Genomic DNA, 22,182 nt, shown 5'->3' with positions numbered 1-22,182 from the left:
GGTGAAGTATCTGGGGCGTCTGTTACTGCAGCTGTAGGATCTGGTGAAGTAGATGGGGCCTCTGTTACTGCAGCTGTAGGATCTTGTGAAGTAGCTGGGGCGTCTGTTACTGCAGCTGTAGGATCTGGTGAAGTAGCTGGGGCGTCTGTTACTGCATTTGTAGGATCTGGTGAAGTAGCTTGGGCGTCTGTTACTGCATTTGTAGGATCGGGTGAAGTAGCTGGGGCGTCTGTTACTGCATTTGTAGGATCTGGTGAAGTAGCTGGGGCGTCTGTTACTGCATTTGTAGGATCGGGTGAAGTAGCTGGGGCGTCTGTTACTGCAGCTGTAGGATCTGGTGAAGTAGCTGGGGCGTCTGTTACTGCAGCTGTAGGATCTGGTGAAGTAGCTGGGGCCTCTGTTACTGCAGCTGTAGGATCTGGTGAAGTAGCTGGGGCGTCTGTTATTGCAGCTGTAGGGGCGTCTGTTACTGCATTTGTAGGATTGGGTGAAGTATCTGGGGCATCTGTTACTGCAGCTGTAGGATCTGGTGAAGTAGCTGGGGCGTCTGTTACTGCAGCTGTAGGATCTGGTGAAGTAGCTGGGGCGTCTGTTACTGCAGCTGTAGGGGCGTCTGTTACTGCAGCTGTAGGATCTGGTGAAGTAGCTGGGGCGTCTGTTACTGCAGCAGTAGGATCTGGTGAAGTTGCTGGGGCGTCTGTTACTGCAGCTGTAGGATCTGGTGAAGTCCCTGGGGCCTCTGTTACTGCAGCTGTAGGATCTGGTGAAGTAGCTGGGGGGTCTGTTAATGCATTTGTAGGATCGGGTGAAGTAGCTGAGGCGTCTGTTACTGCAGCTGTAGGATCTGGTGAAGTAGCTGGGGCGTCCGTTACTGCATTTGTATGATCTGGTGAAGTAGCTTGGGCGTCTGTTACTGCAGCTGTAGCATCTGGTGAAGTAGCTGGGGCGCCTGTTACTGCAGCTGTAGGATCTGGTGAAGTAGCTGGGGCGTCTGTTACTGCAGCTGTAGGATCTGGTGAAGTATCTGGGGCGTCTGTTACTGCAGCTGTAGGATCTGGTGAAGTAGATGGGGCCTCTGTTACTGCAGCTGTAGGATCTTGTGAAGTAGCTGAATCTGGTGAAGTAGGTGGTGCATCTGTTACTGCAGCTGTAGGATCTGGTGAAGTAGCTGGGGCGTCTGTTACTGCAGCTGTAGGATCTGGTGAACTAGCTGGGGCGTCCGTTACTGCAGATGTAGGACCTGGTGAAGTATCTGGGGCATCTGTTACTGCAGCTGTAGGACCTGGTGAAGTAGCTGGGGCGTCTGTTACTGCAGCTGTAGGACCTGGTGAAGTATCTGGGGCATCTGTTACTGCAGCTGTAGGATCTGGTGAAGTAGCTGAATCTGGTGAGGTAGGTGGTGCATCTGTTACTGCAGCTGTAGGATCTGGTGAAGTAGCTGGGGCGTCTGTTACTGCAGCTGTAGGACCTGGTGAAGTAGCTGGGGCGTCTGTTAATGCAGGTGTAGGATCTGGTGAAGTAGCTTGGGCGTCTGTTACTGCAGCTGTAGGATCTGGTGAAGTAGCTGGGGCGTCTGTTACTGCAGCTGTAGGATCTGGTGAAGAAGCTGGGGCGTCTGTTACTGCATTTGTAGGATCTGGTGAAGTTGCTGGGGCGTCCGTTACTGCAGGTGTAGAATCTGGTGAAGTAGCTGGGGCTTCTGTTACTGCAGCTGTAGGATCTGGTGAAGTAGCTGGGGCATCTGTTACTGCAGGTGTAGGATCTGGTGAAGTAGCTGGGGCTTCTGTTACTGCAGCTGTAGGATCTGGTGAAGTAGCTGGGGCGTCTGTTAATGCAGGTGTAGGATCTGGTGAAGTAGCTTGGGCGTCTGTTACTGCAGCTGTAGGATCTGGTGAAGTAGCTGGGGCGTCTGTTACTGCAGCTGTAGGATCTGGTGAAGAAGCTGGGGCGTCTGTTACTGCATTTGTAGGATCTGGTGAAGTTGCTGGGGCGTCTGTTACTGCAGCTGTAGAATCTGGTGAAGTAGCTGGGGCTTCTGTTACAGCAGCTGTAGGATCTGGTGAAGTAGCTGGGGCGTCTGTTACTGCAGGTGTAGGATCTGGTGAAGTAGCTGGGGCTTCTGTTACTGCAGCTGTAGGATCTGGTGAAGTAGCTGGGGCATCTGTTACTGCAGCTGTAGGATCTGGTGAAGTAGCTGGGGCTTCTGTTATTGCAGCTGTAGGGGCGTCTGTTACTGCATTTGTAGGATCGGGTGAAGTATCTGGGGCATCTGTTACTGCAGCTGTAGGATCTGGTGAAGTAGCTGGGGCGTCTGTTACTGCAGCTGTAGGATCTGGTAAAGTAGCTGGGGCGTCTGTTACTGCAGCTGTAGGGGCGTCTGTTACTGCAGCTGTAGGATCTGGTGAAGTAGCTGGGGCGTCTGTTACTGCAGCAGTAGGATCTGGTGAAGTTGCTGGGGCGTCTGTTACTGCAGCTGTAGGATCTGGTGAAGTCGCTGGGGCCTCTGTTACTGCAGCTGTAGGATCTGGTGAAGTAGCTGGGGGGTCTGTTAATGCAGCTGTAGGATCGGGTGAAGTAGCTGAGGCGTCTGTTACTGCAGCTGTAGGATCTGGTGAAGTAGCTGGGGCGTCCGTTACTGCATTTGTATGATCTGGTGAAGTAGCTTGGGCGTCTGTTACTGCAGCTGTAGCATCTGGTGAAGTAGCTGGGGCGTCTGTTACTGCAGCTGTAGGATCTGGTGAAGTAGCTGGGGCGTCTGTTACTGCAGCTGTAGGATCTGGTGAAGTATCTGGGGCGTCTGTTACTGCAGCTGTAGGATCTGGTGAAGTAGATGGGGCCTCTGTTACTGCAGTTGTAGGATCTTGTGAAGTAGCTGGGGCGTCTGTTACTGCAGCTGTAGGATCTGGTGAAGTAGCTGGGGCGTCTGTTACTGCAGCTGTAGGATCTGGTGAAGTAGCTTGGGCGTCTGTTACTGCATTTGTAGGATCGGGTGAAGTAGCTGGGGCGTCTGTTACTGCATTTGTAGGATCTGGTGAAGTAGCTGGGGCGTCTGTTACTGCATTTGTAGGATCGGGTGAAGTAGCTGGGGCGTCTGTTACTGCAGCTGTAGGATCTGGTGAAGTAGCTGGGGCGTCTGTTACTGCAGCTGTAGGATCTGGTGAAGTAGCTGGGGCCTCTGTTACTGCAGCTGTAGGATCTGGTGAAGTAGCTGGGGCGTCTGTTATTGCAGCTGTAGGGGCGTCTGTTACTGCATTTGTAGGATCGGGTGAAGTATCTGGGGCATCTGTTACTGCAGCTGTAGGATCTGGTGAAGTAGCTGGGGCGTCTGTTACTGCAGCTGTAGGGGCGTCTGTTACTGCAGCTGTAGGATCTGGTGAAGTAGCTGGGGCGTCTGTTACTGCAGCAGTAGGATCTGGTGAAGTTGCTGGGGCGTCTGTTACTGCAGCTGTAGGATCTGGTGAAGTCGCTGGGGCCTCTGTTACTGCAGCTGTAGGATCTGGTGAAGTAGCTGGGGGGTCTGTTAATGCATTTGTAGGATCGGGTGAAGTAGCTGAGGCGTCTGTTACTGCAGCTGTAGGATCTGGTGAAGTAGCTGGGGCGTCCGTTACTGCATTTGTATGATCTGGTGAAGTAGCTTGGGCGTCTGTTACTGCAGCTGTAGCATCTGGTGAAGTAGCTGGGGCGCCTGTTACTGCAGCTGTAGGATCTGGTGAAGTAGCTGGGGCGTCTGTTACTGCAGCTGTAGGATCTGGTGAAGTAGCTGGGGCGTCTGTTACTGCAGCTGTAGGATCTGGTGAAGTAGATGGGGCCTCTGTTACTGCAGCTGTAGGATCTTGTGAAGTAGCTGGGGCGTCTGTTACTGCAGCTGTAGGATCTGGTGAAGTAGCTGGGGCGTCTGTTACTGCATTTGTAGGATCTGGTGAAGTAGCTTGGGCGTCTGTTACTGCATTTGTATGATCTGGTGAAGTAGCTTGGGCATCTGTTACTGCAGCTGTAGCATCTGGTGAAGTAGCTGGGGCGTCTGTTACTGCAGCTGTAGGATCTGGTGAAGTAGCTGGGGCGTCTGTTACTGCAGCTGTAGGATCTGGTGAAGTAGCTGGGGCGTCTGTTACTGCAGCTGTAGGATCTGGTGAAGTAGATGGGGCCTCTGTTACTGCAGCTGTAGGATCTTGTGAAGTAGCTGGGGCGTCTGTTACTGCAGCTGTAGGATCTGGTGAAGTAGCTGGGGCGTCTGTTACTGCATTTGTAGGATCTGGTGAAGTAGCTTGGGCGTCTGTTACTGCATTTGTAGGATCGGGTGAAGTAGCTGGGGCGTCTGTTACTGCATTTGTAGGATCTGGTGAAGTAGCTGGGGCGTCTGTTACTGCATTTGTAGGATCGGGTGAAGTAGCTGGGGCGTCTGTTAATGCAGCTGTAGGATCTGGTGAAGTAGCTGGGGCGTCTGTTACTGCAGCTGTAGGATCTGGTGAAGTAGCTTGGGCATCTGTTACTGCAGCTGTAGGATCTGGTGAAGAAGCTGGGGCGTCTGTTACTGCAGCTGTAGGATCTGGGGAAGTAGCTGGGGCGTCTGTTACTGCAGCTGTAGGATCTGGTGAAGTAGCTGGGGCGTCTGTTACTGCAGCTGTAGGATCTGGTGAAGTAGCTGGGGCCTCTGTTACTGCAGCTGTAGGATCTGGTGAAGTAGCTGGGGCGTCTGTTATTGCAGCTGTAGGGGCGTCTGTTACTTCATTTGTAGGATCGGGTGAAGTAGCTGGGGCGTCTGTTACTGCAGCAGTAGGATCTGGTGAAGTAGCTGGGGCGTCTGTTACTGCAGCTGTAGGATCTGGTGAAGTAGCTGGGGCATCAGTTACTGCAGCTGTAGGATCTGGTGAAGTAGCTTGGGCGTCTGTTACTGAAGCTGTAGGATCTGGTGAAGTAGCTTGGGCGTCTGTTACTGAAGCTGTAGGATCTGGTGAAGTAGCTGGGGCATCTGTTACTGCAGCTGTAGGGGCGTCTGTTACTGCAGCTGTAGGATCTGGTGAAGTAGCTGGGGCATCTGTTACTGCAGCTGTAGGATCTGGTGAAGAAGCTGGGGCGTCTGTTACTGCAGCTGTAGGATGTGGTGAAGTAGCTATGGCATCCGTTACTGCAGGTGTAGGATCTGGTGAAGTAGCTTGGGCATCTGTTACTGCAGCTGTAGGATCTGGTGAAGAAGCTGGGGCGTCTGTTACTGCAGCTGTAGGATCTGGTGAAGAAGCTGGGGCGTCTGTTACTGCAGCTGTAGGATCTGGTGAAGAAGCTGGGGCATCTGTTACTGCAGCTGTAGGATCTGGTGAAGTAGCTGGGGCGTCTGTTACTGCATTTGTAGGATTGGGTGAAGTAACTGGGGCGTCTGTTACTGCAGCTGTAGGATCTGGTGAAGTAGCTGGGGCGTCTGTTACTGCAGCTGTAGAATCTGGTGAAGTAGCTTGGGCATCTGTTAGTGCAGCTGTAGGATCTGGTGAAGTAGCTGGGGCCTCTGTTACTGCAGCTGTAGGGGCGTCTGTTAATGCAGCTGTAGGATCTGGTGAAGTAGCTGGGGCGTCTGTTACTGCAGCTGTAGGATCTGGTGATGTAGCTGGGGCGTCAGTTACTGCAGCTGTAGGATCTGGTGATGTAGCTGGGGCGTCAGTTACTGCAGCTGTAGGATCTGGTGATGTAGCTGGGGCGTCAGTTACTGCAGCTGTAGGATCGGGTGAAGTAGCTATGGCGTCTGTTACTGCAGCTGTAGGATCGGGTGAAGTAGCTATGGAGTCTGTTACTGCAGCTGTAGGATCTGGTGAAGTTCCTGGGGCGTCTGTTACTGCATTTGTAGGATCTGGTGAAGAAGCTGGGGCGTCTGTTACTGCAGCTGTAGGATCTGGTGAAGTAGCTGGGACGTCTGTTACTGCAGCTGTAGGATCTGGTGAAGTAGCTGGGGCCTCTGTTACTGCAGCTGTAGGATCTGTTGAAGTAGCTGGCGCGTCTGTTACTGCAGCTGTAGGATCAGGTGAAGTAGCTGGGGCGTCTGTTACTGCAGCTGTAGGATCTGGTGAAGTAGCTGGTGTGTCAGTTACTGCTGCTGTAGGATCTGGTGAAGTAGCTGGGGCGTCTGTTACTGCAGCTGTAGGATCTTGTGAAGTAGCTGGGGCGTCTGTTACTGCAGGTGTAGGATCTGTTGAAGTAGCTGGGACGTCTGTTACTGCAGCTGTAGGATCTGGTGAAGTAGCTGGGGCGTCTGTTACTGCAGCTGTAGGATCTGGTGATGTAGATGGGGCCTCTGTTACTGCAGCTGTAGGATCTGGTGAAGTAGCTGGGGCGTCTGTTACTGTAGCTGTAGGATCTGGTGAAGTAGCTGGGGCGTCTGTTACTGTAGCTGTAGGATCTGGTGAAGTAGCTGGGGCGTCTGTTATTGCAGCTGTAGGGGCGTCTGTTACTGAAGCTGTAGGATCTGGTGAAGTAGCTGGGGCGTCTGTTATTGCAGCTGTAGGATCTGGTGAAGTAGCTGGGGCCTCTGTTACTGCAGGTGTAGGATCTGGTGATGTAGCTGGGGCGTCTGTTACTGCAGCTGTAGGATCTGGTGATGTAGCTGGGGCCTCTGTTACTGCAGCTGTAGGATCTGGTGAAGTAGCTGGGGCGTCTGTTACTGCAGCTGTAGGATCTGGTGAAGTAGCTTGGGCATCTGTTACTGCAGCTGTAGGATCTGGTGAAGTAGCTGGGGCGTCTGTTATTGCAGCTGTAGGATCTGGTGAAGTAGCTGGGGCCTCTGTTACTGCAGGTGTAGGATCTGGTGATGTAGCTGGGGCGTCTGTTACTGCAGCTGTAGGATCTGGTGATGTAGCTGGGGCCTCTGTTACTGCAGCTGTAGGATCTGGTGAAGTAGCTGGGGCGTCTGTTACTGCAGCTGTAGGATCTGGTGAAGTAGCTGGGGCGTCAGTTACTGCAGCTGTAGGATCTGGTGAAGTTGCTTGGGCGTCTGTTACTGCATTTGTAGGATCGGGTGAAGTAGCTGGGGCGTCTGTTACTGCAGCTGTAGGAGCTGGTGAAGAAGCCTGGGCGTCTGTTACTGAAGCTGTAGGATCTGGTGAAGTAGCTGGGGCGTCTGTTACTGCAGCTGTAGGATCTGGTGAAGTAGCTGGGGCGTCTGTTACTGCAGCAGTAGGATCTGGTGAAGTAGCTGGCGCGTCTGTTACTGCATTTGTCGGATCGGGTGAAGTAGCTGGGGGGTCTGTTACTGCAGCTGTAGGATCTGGTGAAGTAGCTGGGGCGTCTGTTACTGCAGCTGTAGGATCTGGTGAAGTAGCTGGGGCGTCTGTTACTGCAGCTGTAGGATCTGGTGAAGTAGCTGGGGCCTCTGTTACTGCAGCTGTAGGATCTGGTGAAGAAGCTGGGGCGTCTGTTACTGCACCTGTAGGATCTGGTGAAGCAGCTGGGGCGTCTGTTACTGCAGGTGTAGGATCAGATGTAAATGCAATTATTAGTATATGATAACGTGTAAGTGTTTAGATTCAGCTAATTCTCAAATTACATGTATCATTATAATGTATCATAGATAATGAGATAAGTGTTTATTGGGGTTTTTTGTTGTTGTTGTATTTTAAACCTATTTGGTGAAGCCGCAAGGTGCAAGTTATAAGTATTATTATAAACAAAAGCATAATAAAAAAAATAACCACAACCAAAAATATGTGTATATTTTAAATGAAATTTTATGAAGTTTTAAATCATTAATTAGTTTTACATCCAGCATATTTCATGTACCCAAAGGTAAAGAAGTCCCTACCAACAAATATTTTCAGATTGCTCTGGCACAGTATATACTGATTGAATAAAACAAAGCGAAGTCCAACTGTTCACTGTAAAAAGTCTTTGATTGTATGTTTTTTTTTCTGAGAAGCTGCAACCACACAATAGCCAATCCACTGGTTTCACACGAACTTGTGACTGTCACACTGTCTACACTGTGCAACGAACCTGCCTTGACACATTAAGTGTTTCATGGAAAAAGATTTTAAAAGTCAGTTTATTGAAGTATTTGTAATTAAGTATCAAATTAAAAGAATGACTTTTTTTTTGTATTTGTAAATTGTAAAAACTAATAAAAATTAAATAATAAAAATCAAAACTAATTTTGTAATGAAGAAAAGAAAGTAAAAAAAAGCCCCAGGATTGACACAGATTCTGCACTGATACCATACAATTTGCTTAATTTAGCTTTCACACATAAAAAGAAGTAACCTGGCTGCAGAGTGCATTGGTAAGGGAATGTAGTGTAGCAACAGGGTCATAAGATAAGGTTAGACTTTTGACAGAAAGCACTAGTCAAATACTTAGATCTGCTTGTGCGTGTGATAAATGGTTGCAAGGGAAAACCTGAAGCAGGTGTGAAAGTTATACCTTTATTGTTAACACATAATACACGCTCATTTATTTTTCCCCCCAAAATAAATTATTTGATTATTAAAAAATAAAGTTTTTATGTCAAATAGCATTCTTTACTTTTAAGCCATTAAAATGTTTTTACTTTTTATGCTTAAAAAACGCCATCTGGTGGTGGGCCAGTGCGTGTGTGTGAGCGCGAGCGCGCCCCCGCGCTGTGCGAGCTTGTGCACGCGCCTGTGTCTGGGCCTGTGCTTGTCTGTGTGTGTGTGTGAAAATGTGTTAAACAAGAGTAAAAGTGCTTAGTTAAACTTGTGCTTTTGTAACGTTCAGTATGGCGAGACATACAGGTTGCATGCCTCGTTGCAAAACTTTATTTCAATTTTCAATCCGAAAAAGGAAAATGAGAATCAAAGTCTGAGTCGCAAAAAACTCTCGCGATCTCTCAAGCATAAGCTCACTGCGGCAGCAAAAACCCCTAGGTAAACAAGCAGGGAGACCTCCTGAAAAAACCCTCCGTTTTTCTCCAAAAACTTGATACTTGATTACTTGATAGGGACCCCTCTATTCCCAAAACTTATATTCAATAACAGGACAAAAACCCCTGAAAAAATCCTTAGTCTTTTTTCACAAATTCGGCTCCCACCCAATCCTTAGGCAATCAAGCAGGAAACCTCCTGAAAAAACCCTCCGTATTTTTATCCAAAACATGCGCAACAAAAAAACCCTAGAATAACTTGTTAGGGAACCCTCTATTCCCAAAACATATATTCGATAACAGGGCAAAAACTCCTGAAAAAATCCTTAGTCTTTTTTCTTCAAACCAGCCCTCTTACTAGCTCCGTCTCAAATTCAGCGCACAGCCTAAATTTTCCCTCGCTCCTACTCGCACCGAGCCGCAGCCAGCGCACAATTTTTTCCCTTGTTACTCTCGCTGTATCTGATCCTTAATGATTTGGGCTATTCGTTCAGACTTTGCGCCGGAGGCCAACTCCGCTTCCGAGGCATGCCTAACTTCGCCCCGCTGCCAATCACATAACAAAGGGGCGGCTCCCCTCGCACCCCGGTTAGCCAATCGGATACAGGTCCAATTTTTAGGACCTCACGCTGAGGTTAAGATTGGCACAGCGCTCCCAGAAGACGTCTGACTTCTATGGCGTTATTTTTGTGCCACTATTCTGAGCACACGTAAAAAAGTTTGCAGGTGCAAGTGTTGTATTTTGAGGAGAAATTTGTTTTGAGCGAAGAAAAGCTGAATTTGAGTGAACAAAATTCATTCCTGCGTGCAAAAAATGTATTTCAGTGTTTGCTACTATCCACACACACACACAATAGCAGCCCCTTTCGCTCAGTTTTTGCATTGGTGCTCGCTCGCAATGTGATACTTGCGCTCTCAACATTTCTGCCTGTGCGCACTCAACTCCAGGCACGTGCAGAGGGGGGGGGGGGGGGGGGGGGGGCTAGAGGGGCTTGAGCACCCGCCCCTTTCCTGATGGGTGCCCAAAGTGCCCTTTTGTTGAGGCAACTTTTTTAAAAGAAAAATTTTTTTTTTTTTTATGTGTGTGTGCGTGCGTGCGGAGTCCTGTCTGTGCCCCTCAACAATAATATTTAACTATTAATCACAGTTTTGCTAAATAAAAGGATCTGGCTTGCATCAGTCACATGATCACATTTAACCAATGATCGCCCTTGACGGCAGAACGCGCTGGTTACGAGCCAGGAACGAGCTCACAAAGAGCACGCGCATTTTTAGCGGTCCGGAGCTGTAGGAGAAACACAAATTAATTCAGAGACACAGACTGATGTGACAAAACCAGTAAGTAGGTCTACAGCGTAGTGTGTAGCACCCAGGAGTATTAGCTTATTACGTACACGTTGGTAAGTTGTCTTGTGGCAACTGACGAACTGAAACAAACGAGCGTGCTGTGTGTGCAACAGCGTGACAAACATTACCTGTCCTTTTATTAACTACACAAGTAGTGCTGGTGATAGCTGCTGGCTAACTGGGTAAGGCTGTAGCTCTGTCCACCGTTTTAGGGAACATATTTAGTTTTAAAGTATTTAGAAACATATTTAGTTTTAAAGTAAGTTTCCGGGCTTTTCTTGCCTTTCTGGAGGGACTATATTTCACTAAAAAACGATCTAATATGCATGTCCACATAATAATAATTTTAATTATAATATATTAAAAAACACACACTGTATTTTAAAGAACATACATTAAGAAGCAGATTATATTAGATTTATATTTTAAATAAGACAAAATTTGGATTTTACAGCAGTAAAATTATTGTATCTCTACAGTTTAAAAATGTAATAAGCTTTGCCCCTGCACAGAGTGGATAGTGAAACAAATGGAATCATCATAATGACATTATTTCATATTTATTTCTTCCTCCTCCTCATTGCTTTATTATTGTAGCTCTAGTAATAAATAATAATGTAAGGATTCTGGATCAGCACCATGATGCCCATAGTATATACAGTATTCTGAAGAAGGTCTAAAATGTCCCTGTGTGTGCTTGCATGTGTGTGTTTTATTTAGATGGATTTAAAAAAAAAATATTACTCATGATATAACATTGTCCAGACATGCCTGGTAAGGACATGAGGAGGAAACAGTAGGAGCTGTGTGAGGCTACTAAAGGCAGGGCTACAACATTTTTCTGTCATCATTTTATTATAGATTAAGTGCAAGAGTTGTTAGGTGTGGATAATTAGATTATAGTTTATTGCAATAGCAAGTGGAGAGTGATATATGAAATGATGGAAGGAAGAAGAGAAGCAAAGAGTGAATCACAGGCAGAGCCTAAATTATTTCTCACAGTTTTTTGTTGCCTTATGGTTCCAAGCGCTGTCACCAATCTTTGGATTTTGTTATTTTCTCATGACACTTGTTTAATCAGCTACCATCTCTCCTATGGACTTTTTAATGTCTACAATCTCAGATCAACACAGCCCTGCCCTTCCCATGTTAGACTTTTGATGAATGTGTGTTGTTGTTATTCAGCCTGGTTCAATGTGCCCCTTTTTAACTTTGAGCACCCGCCCCTTTAAACCTCTCTGCACGGCCCTGCTCAACTCCTTCTCTACACCATTATATTTGTGCCACAAAACCAGCCAATCACAGACTTGGATGCAAAAAAATCTGATTGGCTGTTCTGGTCTCCAATCAGCTTGAAATGACGAAATGCAATAGGAACACAGAGTGGCGGAGTTTGAAATATTACTCTTTCTGGGTCACAAAATAAACTTTTAAGATATTTTCATGCAAGAATGGTGCTGTGTAAACTTCAAATATCTGCTCGATTCATCAAGACATCACATATTTGCATAAGTGCTCTAACGTTTTCAGAGATGCCTGTTACCCACCAGCTGACCGGGTGGTCACTTGGGTTAAACATAATATATAAGGCTGAACTGACAAAAAAATCACAGACCAGGTGTTATAGGAAAAACCATAAAGCCTTTGAACTAAAACAAACGCTGTTGTAACAGTGATGTACACTGTCTTGTTGATATATATGTATGATTTGTATCACCTTCATGTTTCCAAACCGATATCATGAGCAGCAGCTTTCACAGCTGTGGCTCCAGCAAACATCAGCTGATACTAGAAATTAATTTTAAATAAATTACAACAACAGCTTATCAAGCTTGAACGTGCTGCTGTTGTTGTTTTGCGCAATATCCGCTTGTTTCCTGTTTCTGGCGCAAAGTGGGAGATAAACAAACAAGAGAGACGATCAGCTGATCATTGATTAGTTTCATGATTGAAGTAGCAACAGGAGAGAGAGGGAGAGAGAATGAGGGGAGAAGCGGCAGCTGTGCAGCGTAAAGAAAAAATAACTCCAGCTTTGTGTCTTTTTTTCATTCTAGCTGAAGTACGGGACTAATCGCGTTCCTTTTCCCCTTAATACGGATGTATTGTATTTGGTCCAGCCCAGAGTTGATCATGACGAATTGGCTAATCCACCACCTTCCATTGTTTATACCGTTACAAAAACAAACAAACATAAAAATGAAAAATCACCATCGGCCCATCAGGCAAATGCCCGATATGCCCAATGGCCGGTTCCAGTCCAGCTGTGCGGTCAGCTGGTGGGTAACAGGCATCTCCAAAAACGTTAGAGCACTTATGGAAATATGTGATTTCTTGATGAACCGAGCAGGTATTCGAAGTTTACACAGCTACATTCTCGCATGAAAATATCTTAAAAGGGGTAGCGGTCACGTCCGGTTGGGGGCTCTGTTGGCTCTCAGGTGACTGTTTCCTCGCGGCTGCGTGCAGCGGGGCTAGGGGAGGGTCTGTGCTGACGGACGTGGGTTACTGACCTGGCAACCTGGCTGCCCCTGGGTGGGTCCGGGATGGGCGTGAGGTTCTGGGGGCGCTCCGTCTCTGGGCTGGGGCCCGGGCCGGGCCTCGGGGGCTTGGGTCCTGGTTGGTGTGTTGCCGGGGTTGTGGGCGGGTGGGTGCATGGGGGCCCGGCCCTGGAGCAGGGTGCCGCCGGTGCGTCGAGCCGCCTGGGGGGCTCTTCAACTGGTGGGGGGGATGGTCACATCTTGCAGGAGCTTTCTTCTCTTCAGGAACTCTCTGCAGGAGGGGGAGATACAGGAGAGGTGGAGGAAGATCTCAGCCTGGGCGTTTACCGTCTTATGTAGTCTGGAAGATGTGTGGATGGTGGGGTGGGTGCAGTTTTCTCTGTGGTGGGGTTGGGTGGACTGTCCAGGGCTCTGTGGAGCCGGAGGGCGCTACTGCACTGGGCCCCGGTCTGATGGGCCTGGGCCCCCCTTCCCTGGCGGGTCGCGAAGGGTGGGAGTGCCTACTGGGGTCAGCGGGGGAGCTGGCCCCAGGGAGGGGTTACCTGCCCCTCCCTTCCTTCCCTCCCCATCTCCAGCTGCCTCCCTCTTCCCGCTCCTCCACAACCACCCACACATGCAGGGCTTTGGAGTGGGGGTATGTCACCAGGGTGCAGAGGAGGCTACCCCCCCCCCCCCCCCCCGTCCCCTTCTGGCTGCCTCTGCCTCAATTTGATCCCACAACTTAGACATTCACATTATTCACACTCTCATTACACATACATATAGGATCTTGGGGGTGGGCACAATCACGGAGTCCAAATTACCATCAGGGTGTATACCTCACCCCTGACGTCGTTGCCCACCTCTCAATTTTAAATACACTTAGTCATTGAGGGCTAGCAGGAGGGACTATGCGCTTACCTGCTGCTCCTTGGCAGGTAGCTCCATGCCCTCCTGGGTTTTAATTGCACCTTAGAACACATATGCATCAACACTACAATGAGCGGGTGGAGGGAGGTTTGGAGTCTTCTCCCACCCCCATTCTCTGCGGCCTGCTGGAGCGGGAGGGCTAGTAGGAGGAGTTGGCCGTCCGACTGCGGTCTGGGGTGTGGGGCCTCCCTGCTGCTGCGGAGTCGGGGCGGTCTGCCTCTCCCCACCGCAGGGAAAAGGGTAACACCACCTGGGTCTGGGTGCAATTCCCCCCTCCAGGGGCAAGGGTACCTAGACCCGGTTTGTAGAGTACGCTTGGGGAGTGTGATTGTGTGTACAGCGTCTCTTTATGTCTGTCTCCACGTTGGTTGAGTGTGGAGTGAGTGCATATGAGAGCATGAGGGTGGGAATGGATGTTTGTGTCTGTGTGTGCCTGTATGTCTGTGTCTATATGTCAGGTTGGGTATCAGACGCCACCTCTCTGGGGACACCTCAGGCCCTCCAAGGTTTGGAGGCCTATCTCCACCCACCACCACTTCCCCTGCCGGTGGCAGACTCCCTCAGGTGTCGGTGTGTTGGTGGTTCTTTGTGTCTGGGGGTGGGCGTCCGGGTACACACCGGCTCACTCCTTGGCGGCCGCTTGTCGGGGCCTGGGGCCTGGGGCTCGCTCGGGCCCCTTTGGAGGTGGGGTGCCCCCGGCCTCTCGGCCTGGGGCTCGGTCACTCAGGCACAGCTGGGGGCCGGCGGAGCTCACGGGCGCGTCACTGCAACTCCCCGTGACTTCTGCTCCGCGGCTGCTGGGCGAGCCCTCATCTGGGACTCTCCTCAGCTCTTACTGGAACAGTGGCGCGGCTGCCCCTCTGTTGGTCTTCCATGGTCTCTTGTGTTCTGGGGGCCTCTGGATGTCTGGAGTTTTGATCTCCTCCATACCCGCTTCACACCCTGGAGGACGGGGCTGTGGCCCCCCCACACTCCCTAGCAGATCATTACATGGAGAAACCTTTGGAATGCAAGCATGCTGATCCACACAGGTATGCACACATGGGTATTCACAGACGCGGACTAAAGCTTTCTTGGCTGCTGCCTCAAAGCACACTGTGCGCTGTCTATCTTGCGTGCTGCACAATATCGTTTATTATTTAGTAAATATTGATATCTATGACTAGCTAGTTTATTGTGATGGTGCTTTGTTTTCTCTATTATTATGTTGCTCTTTGTTGTTTGCTGTCTCCTCTGTTTGTTTTTTTTGTTTGTTTTTTTTTTTCTCCATACAGGTGACCCAGGAGTTCTTTTTTTTTTTCTCTCTCTTCCCCCCCCTTCTCACCGTCTCTTCTCCCCTTTGGTTTTCTTTCTTTCTCTCCCCCTCTTTCTCTCATTCATTCCCCCTGTCCTATTTATTAAAAAAAAAAAAAAAAAAAAAGACAAAGGATGAACTGAAGCTCTGCCATCACGTAATGTCGCATACTGCTGTTTCTGATGTCATTTTAAAAAAAAGAAAAAAAAAAAAAGAAAATATCTTAAAAGTTTATTTTGTGACCCAGAAAGAGTAATATTTCAAACTCCGCCACTCTGTGTTCCTCCGCCACTGCCTCGATTGAGTTTTGGATGAAATAGATTCTGGGATATTGCATATCGTCATTTCGAGCTGATTGGAGACCAGAACAGCCAATCAGATTTTTTTGCATCCAAGTCTGTGATTGGTTGGTTTTGTGCCACAAATATAACGGTGTAGAGAAAGAGTTGAGCGCGCACAGCAGAAATGTTGAGAGCGCGAGCAACACATTGCGAGTGAGCGCCAATGCAAAAACTGAGCGAGAGGGGCTTCTATTGTGTGTGTGTATGGATAATAGCAAACACTGAAATACATTTTTTGCACGCAGGAATGAATTTTGTTCACTCAAATTCAGCTTTTCTTCGCTCAAAACAAATTTCTCCACAAAATACAACACTTGCACCTGCAAACTTGTTTTTTTACGTGCGATCAGAATAGTGGCAAAAAAAATAACTCCATAGAAGTCAGGCGTCTTCTGGGAGCGCTGTGCCAGTCTTAACCTCAGCAGCAGATCATAAAAATGGGACCTGTATCCGATTGGCTAACTGGGGTGCGATCAGATACAGCGAGAGTAACAAGGGAAAAAATTGCGCGCTGGCTGCGGCTCGGTGCGAGTAGGAGCGAGGGAAAACTTAGGCTGTGCGCTGAATTTGAGACGGAGCTAGTAAGAGGGCTGGTTTGAAGAAAAAAGACTAAGGATTTTTTCAGGAGTTTTTGCCCCTGTTATCTTTTTTTTTTTTTTTGCTTGTCCCGTTCGGCTCTTTTGCCATCAGAATTATTGTCTAAAGGTGAAGAAAGATGCCCAACAGATTTACTTTACCAAATTGACCATCCCAGCCTTGCCGTAATGGTCCATTTGATTCACCCTTTTATTGTTTATTTTACTTTCTCTTGCTGAATACGGGACAGACTTGACTGGGGGAAAGAAGGGGAGAAAGAAAGAGGGAAAGAAAAACAGCTGAGAAGAGGGATGGGGGAGAAGGGCAAAAAACAAAAACCAACAGAATGAGCAGAGAAAAAAATGCATATATCGATCACCTTGATCACCTGTTGAGAAACAAAAAAGAAAACAAGCAGAAGAAAACAAGAGTAATAGAATAAACAACATCACAATGATATATGGGAATATGACAGTAAATACTAAATATTAAACATTATTGTGCAGCACATAAGATCAACAGAACACAGTGTGCTTTGAGGTAGGAGCCAAAAAGGGTGTAGTTTGTGGGTGTGATCACCCGTGTGTACACCTGTGAGCATGGACACGCTTGTTTTTTTTAAAAGGTTCCTTCATGTAATGATCTGCTAGAGGGTGTGGGGAGCCACAGCCCCGTCCTCCAGGGCATGAAGCAGGTATGGAGGAGATGAAAACTCCAGACATCCAGAGGCCCCCAGAACACAAGAGACCAAGGAAGACCAACAGAGGGGCAGCCGTGCCACTGTCCCGGAAAGAGCTGAGGAGAGTCCCAGATGAGGGGTCACTCAGCAGCCGCGGAGCAGAAGCCAGGGGAGGTTGCAGTGACGCGCCCGTGAGCTCCGCCGGCAGCCAGCTGTGCCTGAGTGACTGAGCCCCAGGCCGAGAGGCTGGGGGCACCCCACCTCCGAAGTGGCCCGAGCGAGCTCCAGGCTCCAGGCCCTGATAAGCAGCCGCCAAGGAGTAAGCCGGTGTGTACCTGGACGCCCACCCCCGGACACAAAGAACCACCAACACACCGATGTCTGAGGGAGTCCGCCACCGGCAGGGGAAGTGGTGGTAGGGGGAGATAGGCCTCCAAATCTTGGAGGGCCTGAGATGTCCCCAGAGAGGTGGCGTCTGATACCCAACCTGATATATAGACATAGACATACAGGCACACACAGATACAAACATCCATTCCCACCCTCATGCTCTCATACGCACTTACTCCACACTCAACCAACGTGGAGACAGACATAAAGAGACGCTGTACACACAATCACACTGTACACACAACCATACTCCGCGACCCGCCAGGCAAAGGGGGCCCAGGCCCATCCAGACCAGGGCCCAGTGCAGTAGCGCCGCCCGGCCCCACAGAGCCTGGGACAGTCCACCCAACCCCACCACAGAGAAAACTGCACCCACCCCACAATCCACTCATCTTCCAGACTACATAAGACAATAGACGCCCAGGCTGAGATCTTCCTCCACCTCTCCTGTATCTCCCCCTCCTGCAGAGAGAGTTCCTGAAGAGAGGAAAGCTCCTGCAAGATGTGACAACCTCCCCCACCAGTTGAAGAGCCCCCCAGGTGGCTCAACGCACCGGCGGCACCCTGCGCCAGGGCTGGGCCCCCATGCACCCACCCGCCCACAACCCCGGCAACACACCAACCAGGACCCAAGCCCCCGAGGCCCGGCCAGGGCCCCAGCCCAGAGACGGAGCGCCCCCAGAACCTCACGCCCATCCCGGACCCACCCAGGGGCAGCCAGCCAGTCAGTAACCCACGTCCGTCAGCACAGACCCTCCCCTAGCCCCGCTGCACGCAGCCACGAGGAAACCGTCACCTAAGAGCCAACAGAGCCCCTAATTGGCCATGACCGCTACCCCGGGTTGAGCCCCCCAAGGAAGATGCCTCCGGGGAACCCCAAGACGCCCTAAGCCTGTCCCTACTCCCACACCAATCACAACAGTGAAGGCGGGACCAAACTATGACCCCCCACCCCCACTAGGTGATGGAGCTGATCAAAGGAGCCCAGAGCAATTGATCTGATGTGGTGGCAGAGGCTGTATCAAGACTAATGTAATCTAATAGATAATTTCTATATTGGTTAGAATTAAGATTATTTTTTATTTTTCCAGTTCATGAGGACTGTTTTCTTGGCTATGCATAGGGCAGTGAAAACCATATGGGCTATATTCTTTTCTGAAGTGACATTATCTAAGCTGCCCAACAAACACACTAAGGGGGAAGTTGAAATGTTACATTTCAGACACTTTGATAAGTCTTCACATATCTCGCGCCAAAACTTCTGAACTGGTGGACAGAACCAAAGAGCGTGGATATAATTGTCCGGTGAATTGGTTTGGCAGTGTGAGCAGTTGTTGGTAGACGTAAAGCCCATCTTGAACATCCGATGACCTGTATAGTGCACTCTATGTAATATTTTGTATTGAATTAATTGAAGACTGGGATTTCTAATTAGATGAAAGGTTTTTAAGCAAATCTGAGACCAGAAGTTTTGGTCTAAGTTAACTGATAAATCCGCTTCCCATTTTGCAATAGGAAGTGATATTGATTCATCTGTTTTAGAAAGCGTTCTGTATATTTTGGATAGTAATTTGGGGGTTTTAAGAGTAAGAAATTGAACCACACTTGGTGGTGTTTGTAGTTCAACTTGACCCGGTTTAAATTTCTTTTTTACTATGGATTTAATTTGTTGATATTCTAAAAATCTTTTCTTGTTGATCCCATATTGTGTAACTAGTCTATCAAATAAAATAAATTCTGTTCCTTCTAGTATATGTTCTAAATATTTGATTCCTTTACCACTCCAATCTGAAAAGTTTATCATATTATTGTTTTGTAATATGTCAGGGTTGTTCCAGATAGGTGTACGTTTGCATGGGATTAATGAAGACTTTTCCCCTGTTATCGAATATAAGTTTTGGGAATAGAGGGTTCCCTAACAAGTTATTCTAGGGTTTTTTTGTTGCACGTGTTTTGGATAAAAATACAGAGGGTTTTTTCAGGAGGTTTCCTGCTTGATTGCCTAAGGGTTGGGTGGGAGCCGCAGGGCGCTGAATTTGTGAAAAAATACTAAGGATTTTTTCAGGGGTTTTTGCCCTGTTATTGAATATACGTTTTGGGAATAGAGGGGTCCCTATCAAGTAATTCTAGGGGGATTTGTTGTGCATTTTTGGAGAAAGACAGAGGGTTTTTTTCAGGAGGTCTCCCTGCTTGTTTGCCTAGGGGTTTTTGCTGGAAGCCACAGTGAGCTTATGCTTGGGGGATTGCGAGAGTTTTTTGCATCTCAGACTTTGATTCTCATTTTCCTTTTTTGGATTAAACAAATGCAAATAAATTGAAATAAAGTTTTCCAACGAGGCATGCAACCTGTATGTCTCGCCATACTGAAAGTTACAAAAGCACAAGTTTAACTAAGCACTTTTGCTCTGGTTTAACACATTTTCACACACACACACACACACACACACACACAGACGAGTACGGGCCCAGACACAGGCACGGGGGTGCGCGCGCACACACGCACTGACCCACCACCAGATGGCGTTTTTTAAGCATAAAAAATAAAAACTTTTTAATTAAAAATAAACTTGATAAAAATAAAGAATGCTATTTGATATAAAAACTTTATTTTTTAATAATCAAATAATTTATTTTGGGCGGGAAAAATTAATGAGCTATGAACTAGCATATTTTGATGAATATCATAATTCTATGGCTACCATATGTTTTATTACTTCCTTTATTGGGGCCACAAATCACTCTGTTTGACATAAGGGGTATAATATCCCTCCTGACATTTAACGCACATCACTGGTAGCTTTCCATTTTTCTACTACAAATATAATAGTGGTTTAGGAATGAGTACAAATATAAAATCTTAACCTAAATAATGGTTTTATCACTATTTATGAAAAGCATTTAAAGACTTGACCTGTGTTAAACAGTTTAGCTGTAATTGCAGCTCAATCTGATTCACATAAAAAACACAAGTTGAAAATGTGTGGTTTTAAAGTTTATGCAATAGGAACAGACTACTTACCCAAAAGGGCTACAAGTATCCAAAGGATAGACAGGCGTATGAATTTTTGAGCCATTGGAAAAAAAAAAATAAAAAAATCACCGTAAACACAGAAAAGACGTCCAATGAAGGTTAGGAGTGCTCAAGTCCTTAGTTCTCAAAATCTTTGTACGGTTAGAATTCAATTGCCCTTCACAGGCAGTTTTAATCGTTAGCCTCTTTTGGACAGTGCTAAAGTACAGGTCCCACCCAAAGAAGATAACCTAAGGGTTCACTTTTCAAGCCATTTATCTATTTATCAATTTTCCATGACATAGAGTATTTCAGTTATCATTTAAAAGTTGGTAAAAAAAAAAAATGTGTCAATGATCTAATGCAATATGAAAACCATCCCAAGCCTTTATATTTACATTTCAAGAAGAAGGAAATTACCATTAACCACTCTTTTCTTGTTTAGCCGCACATTTTTACATGTTGATTTTTTTAAGTCTCTTTACTTTGCATAGTTCTCTGAAGTAAGAGTGTGTTTAAGTAATGTTCTTTAAATCTAAGGCTTACTTGAAATTGCATGGTTCCTTCTATGGTTAGGCCATATATAACTATAAATTAAACCTTTCCTCATTCTAACTTAAAAATCCCTTCTCAAAACTATACATGATCTAGATTCATTAATCACTAGTCGGGTAAGGAATATGTGTATATCAAATTATATCGAAACTCTAATCCCAGAACTGAAATGTGGAAAATCTACTTAATAAATAAAGAGGGAGCTTTAGAAGTTATTACAATTGTACACGGTAAAACACATCACACTAACTATAAGGGATGTCACATTGTTCAACTGTACATGGCCAATAAAACAGGGTGGGGAGAAAGATAACATGAACTTTGATTTGTAGACATCACAAGATATGTGATAAGATGATCTATGTGCAAACAGCTGAGAAAATAGAAAAAACTATTTTAAAAAGACTTTTAAAAAGTTTTCCCATTAAGATCCAAAGTACCTTAAGTTGACCTTTATCACAACTGCAAATCTGAATCAAGTTGTGTACACCACTTCACCATTACCATGAATGTCAATGCTAAAACATAGCCTAAAGATAAAAATACATAGTACTGTGCAAAAATCTTGAGCCAGTCCTCATTTCGTTATATTAAAGAAAATTTGGAAATAGCTGCAGTCATTTTCTGAAACGTGCAAACATACATGGAAATTAAGCATAGAAGCCAAAAATAGCTTCAACAATACCTTCAAGCATGAAAGTCAATATTTGGCACAACCACCTTTATTCTTCTACAATACCTGTATTAGAACAACAAACAAAAACTATTATCAAAGTACATGAAACGCTTTCCCAAGATTAGCAACAGATTGTGATTATGTGCTGGCTATAACAGCTCTGGATGGTGAGCAGTTAGAGCCTGTGGTGAGACTCGATGCGCTTGGTACTCCTGATACTAGTGGTGTGCGATACTGCATATTTTGGTATCGATCCGATACCAAGTAAATTCGGGCCAGTATCGCCAATACCAATACTGATACGATAATTTTCAATAAATAAGGTGGATGCCTCATTGAATTGCTAAATCGCAATTAATTTTCATGACCTTAAGTGTCTTTTGTGATGTTTCCTTTGGTATTATTAATTAGTTAAAACCCAGGACATAATTAGGAGAAATAATTTGTCTGTATTTGGGAAAATCAGTAAAGATATTGCAATAAAAACACAGAACTTCTTGAAAACAGTTGACTACTGTTTTGTAGGCATCCAAAGTTTAAATAAACACATCTCCCAAAGCCTCGTCAGGTAAGTTGTAATACAGTTTTGTAGTAAAGATAAGGTAGATCTTTAGAGTTATAATACAATTTTAAAACTAAGGATATTTCATCTCTATTTTTTACATTTTAGTTAGTTTTCCAAGTTCACCAAAGTGTTTTAGTTTCTTTGTTTTTTCAAAAGTCTAATTTTTCTTTTTAATTCAGTTGATTAAAATGTTTTTTTTTTTTACGTGTTATAATTATTGTAAACTAGAATGATCTTGGTAAATTCTAACTATTGTACATTAGTCCTGGCATCCTCTTTATGTGCAGAAGACCTTTTCAGTCCAGTTCTTTTGTAATTTGTCAAACAGTAAATGGATCAGCTGACGAGCCAGGTGAATCACTCAGATCTTGAGTAATGTCTTTCCTGGATTTTTTCCCTACTTCTTAAGGACATGATATTCAGGTACTATTCATCTGCAGTATTTTTTCTCTCTCGTTTATTATCCATGTGACCAGTTTCCTTCGATT

General features: G+C 46.5%; 1 protein-coding gene across 1 annotated transcript; it reads right to left on the bottom strand.

Moving 5' to 3' along the window:
- Positions 1 to 1,078: 1,078 nt before the first annotated feature.
- Positions 1,079 to 20,267, bottom strand: LOC309713156 (uncharacterized protein; the record flags this gene model as incomplete). The annotated part of the gene is made up of 3 exons (XM_082544557.1): positions 19,908 to 20,267; positions 4,533 to 7,441; positions 1,079 to 1,114 (listed from the first exon to the last, which is right to left on the bottom strand). The coding sequence occupies exons 1-3, from the start codon at positions 19,960 to 19,962 to the stop codon at positions 1,079 to 1,081; spliced, it is 3,000 nt and encodes a 999-aa protein (XP_082400683.1). The 5' UTR covers positions 19,963 to 20,267.
- Between the last annotated feature and the right edge of the window lie 1,915 nt (positions 20,268 to 22,182).

Source organism: Aulonocara stuartgranti (genome assembly GCF_965226115.1).
Source record: "Aulonocara stuartgranti genome assembly, chromosome: 8".
Taxonomy (NCBI): Eukaryota; Metazoa; Chordata; class Actinopteri; order Cichliformes; family Cichlidae; genus Aulonocara; species Aulonocara stuartgranti.
This window is presented reverse-complemented; position numbering and strand designations above follow the sequence as displayed.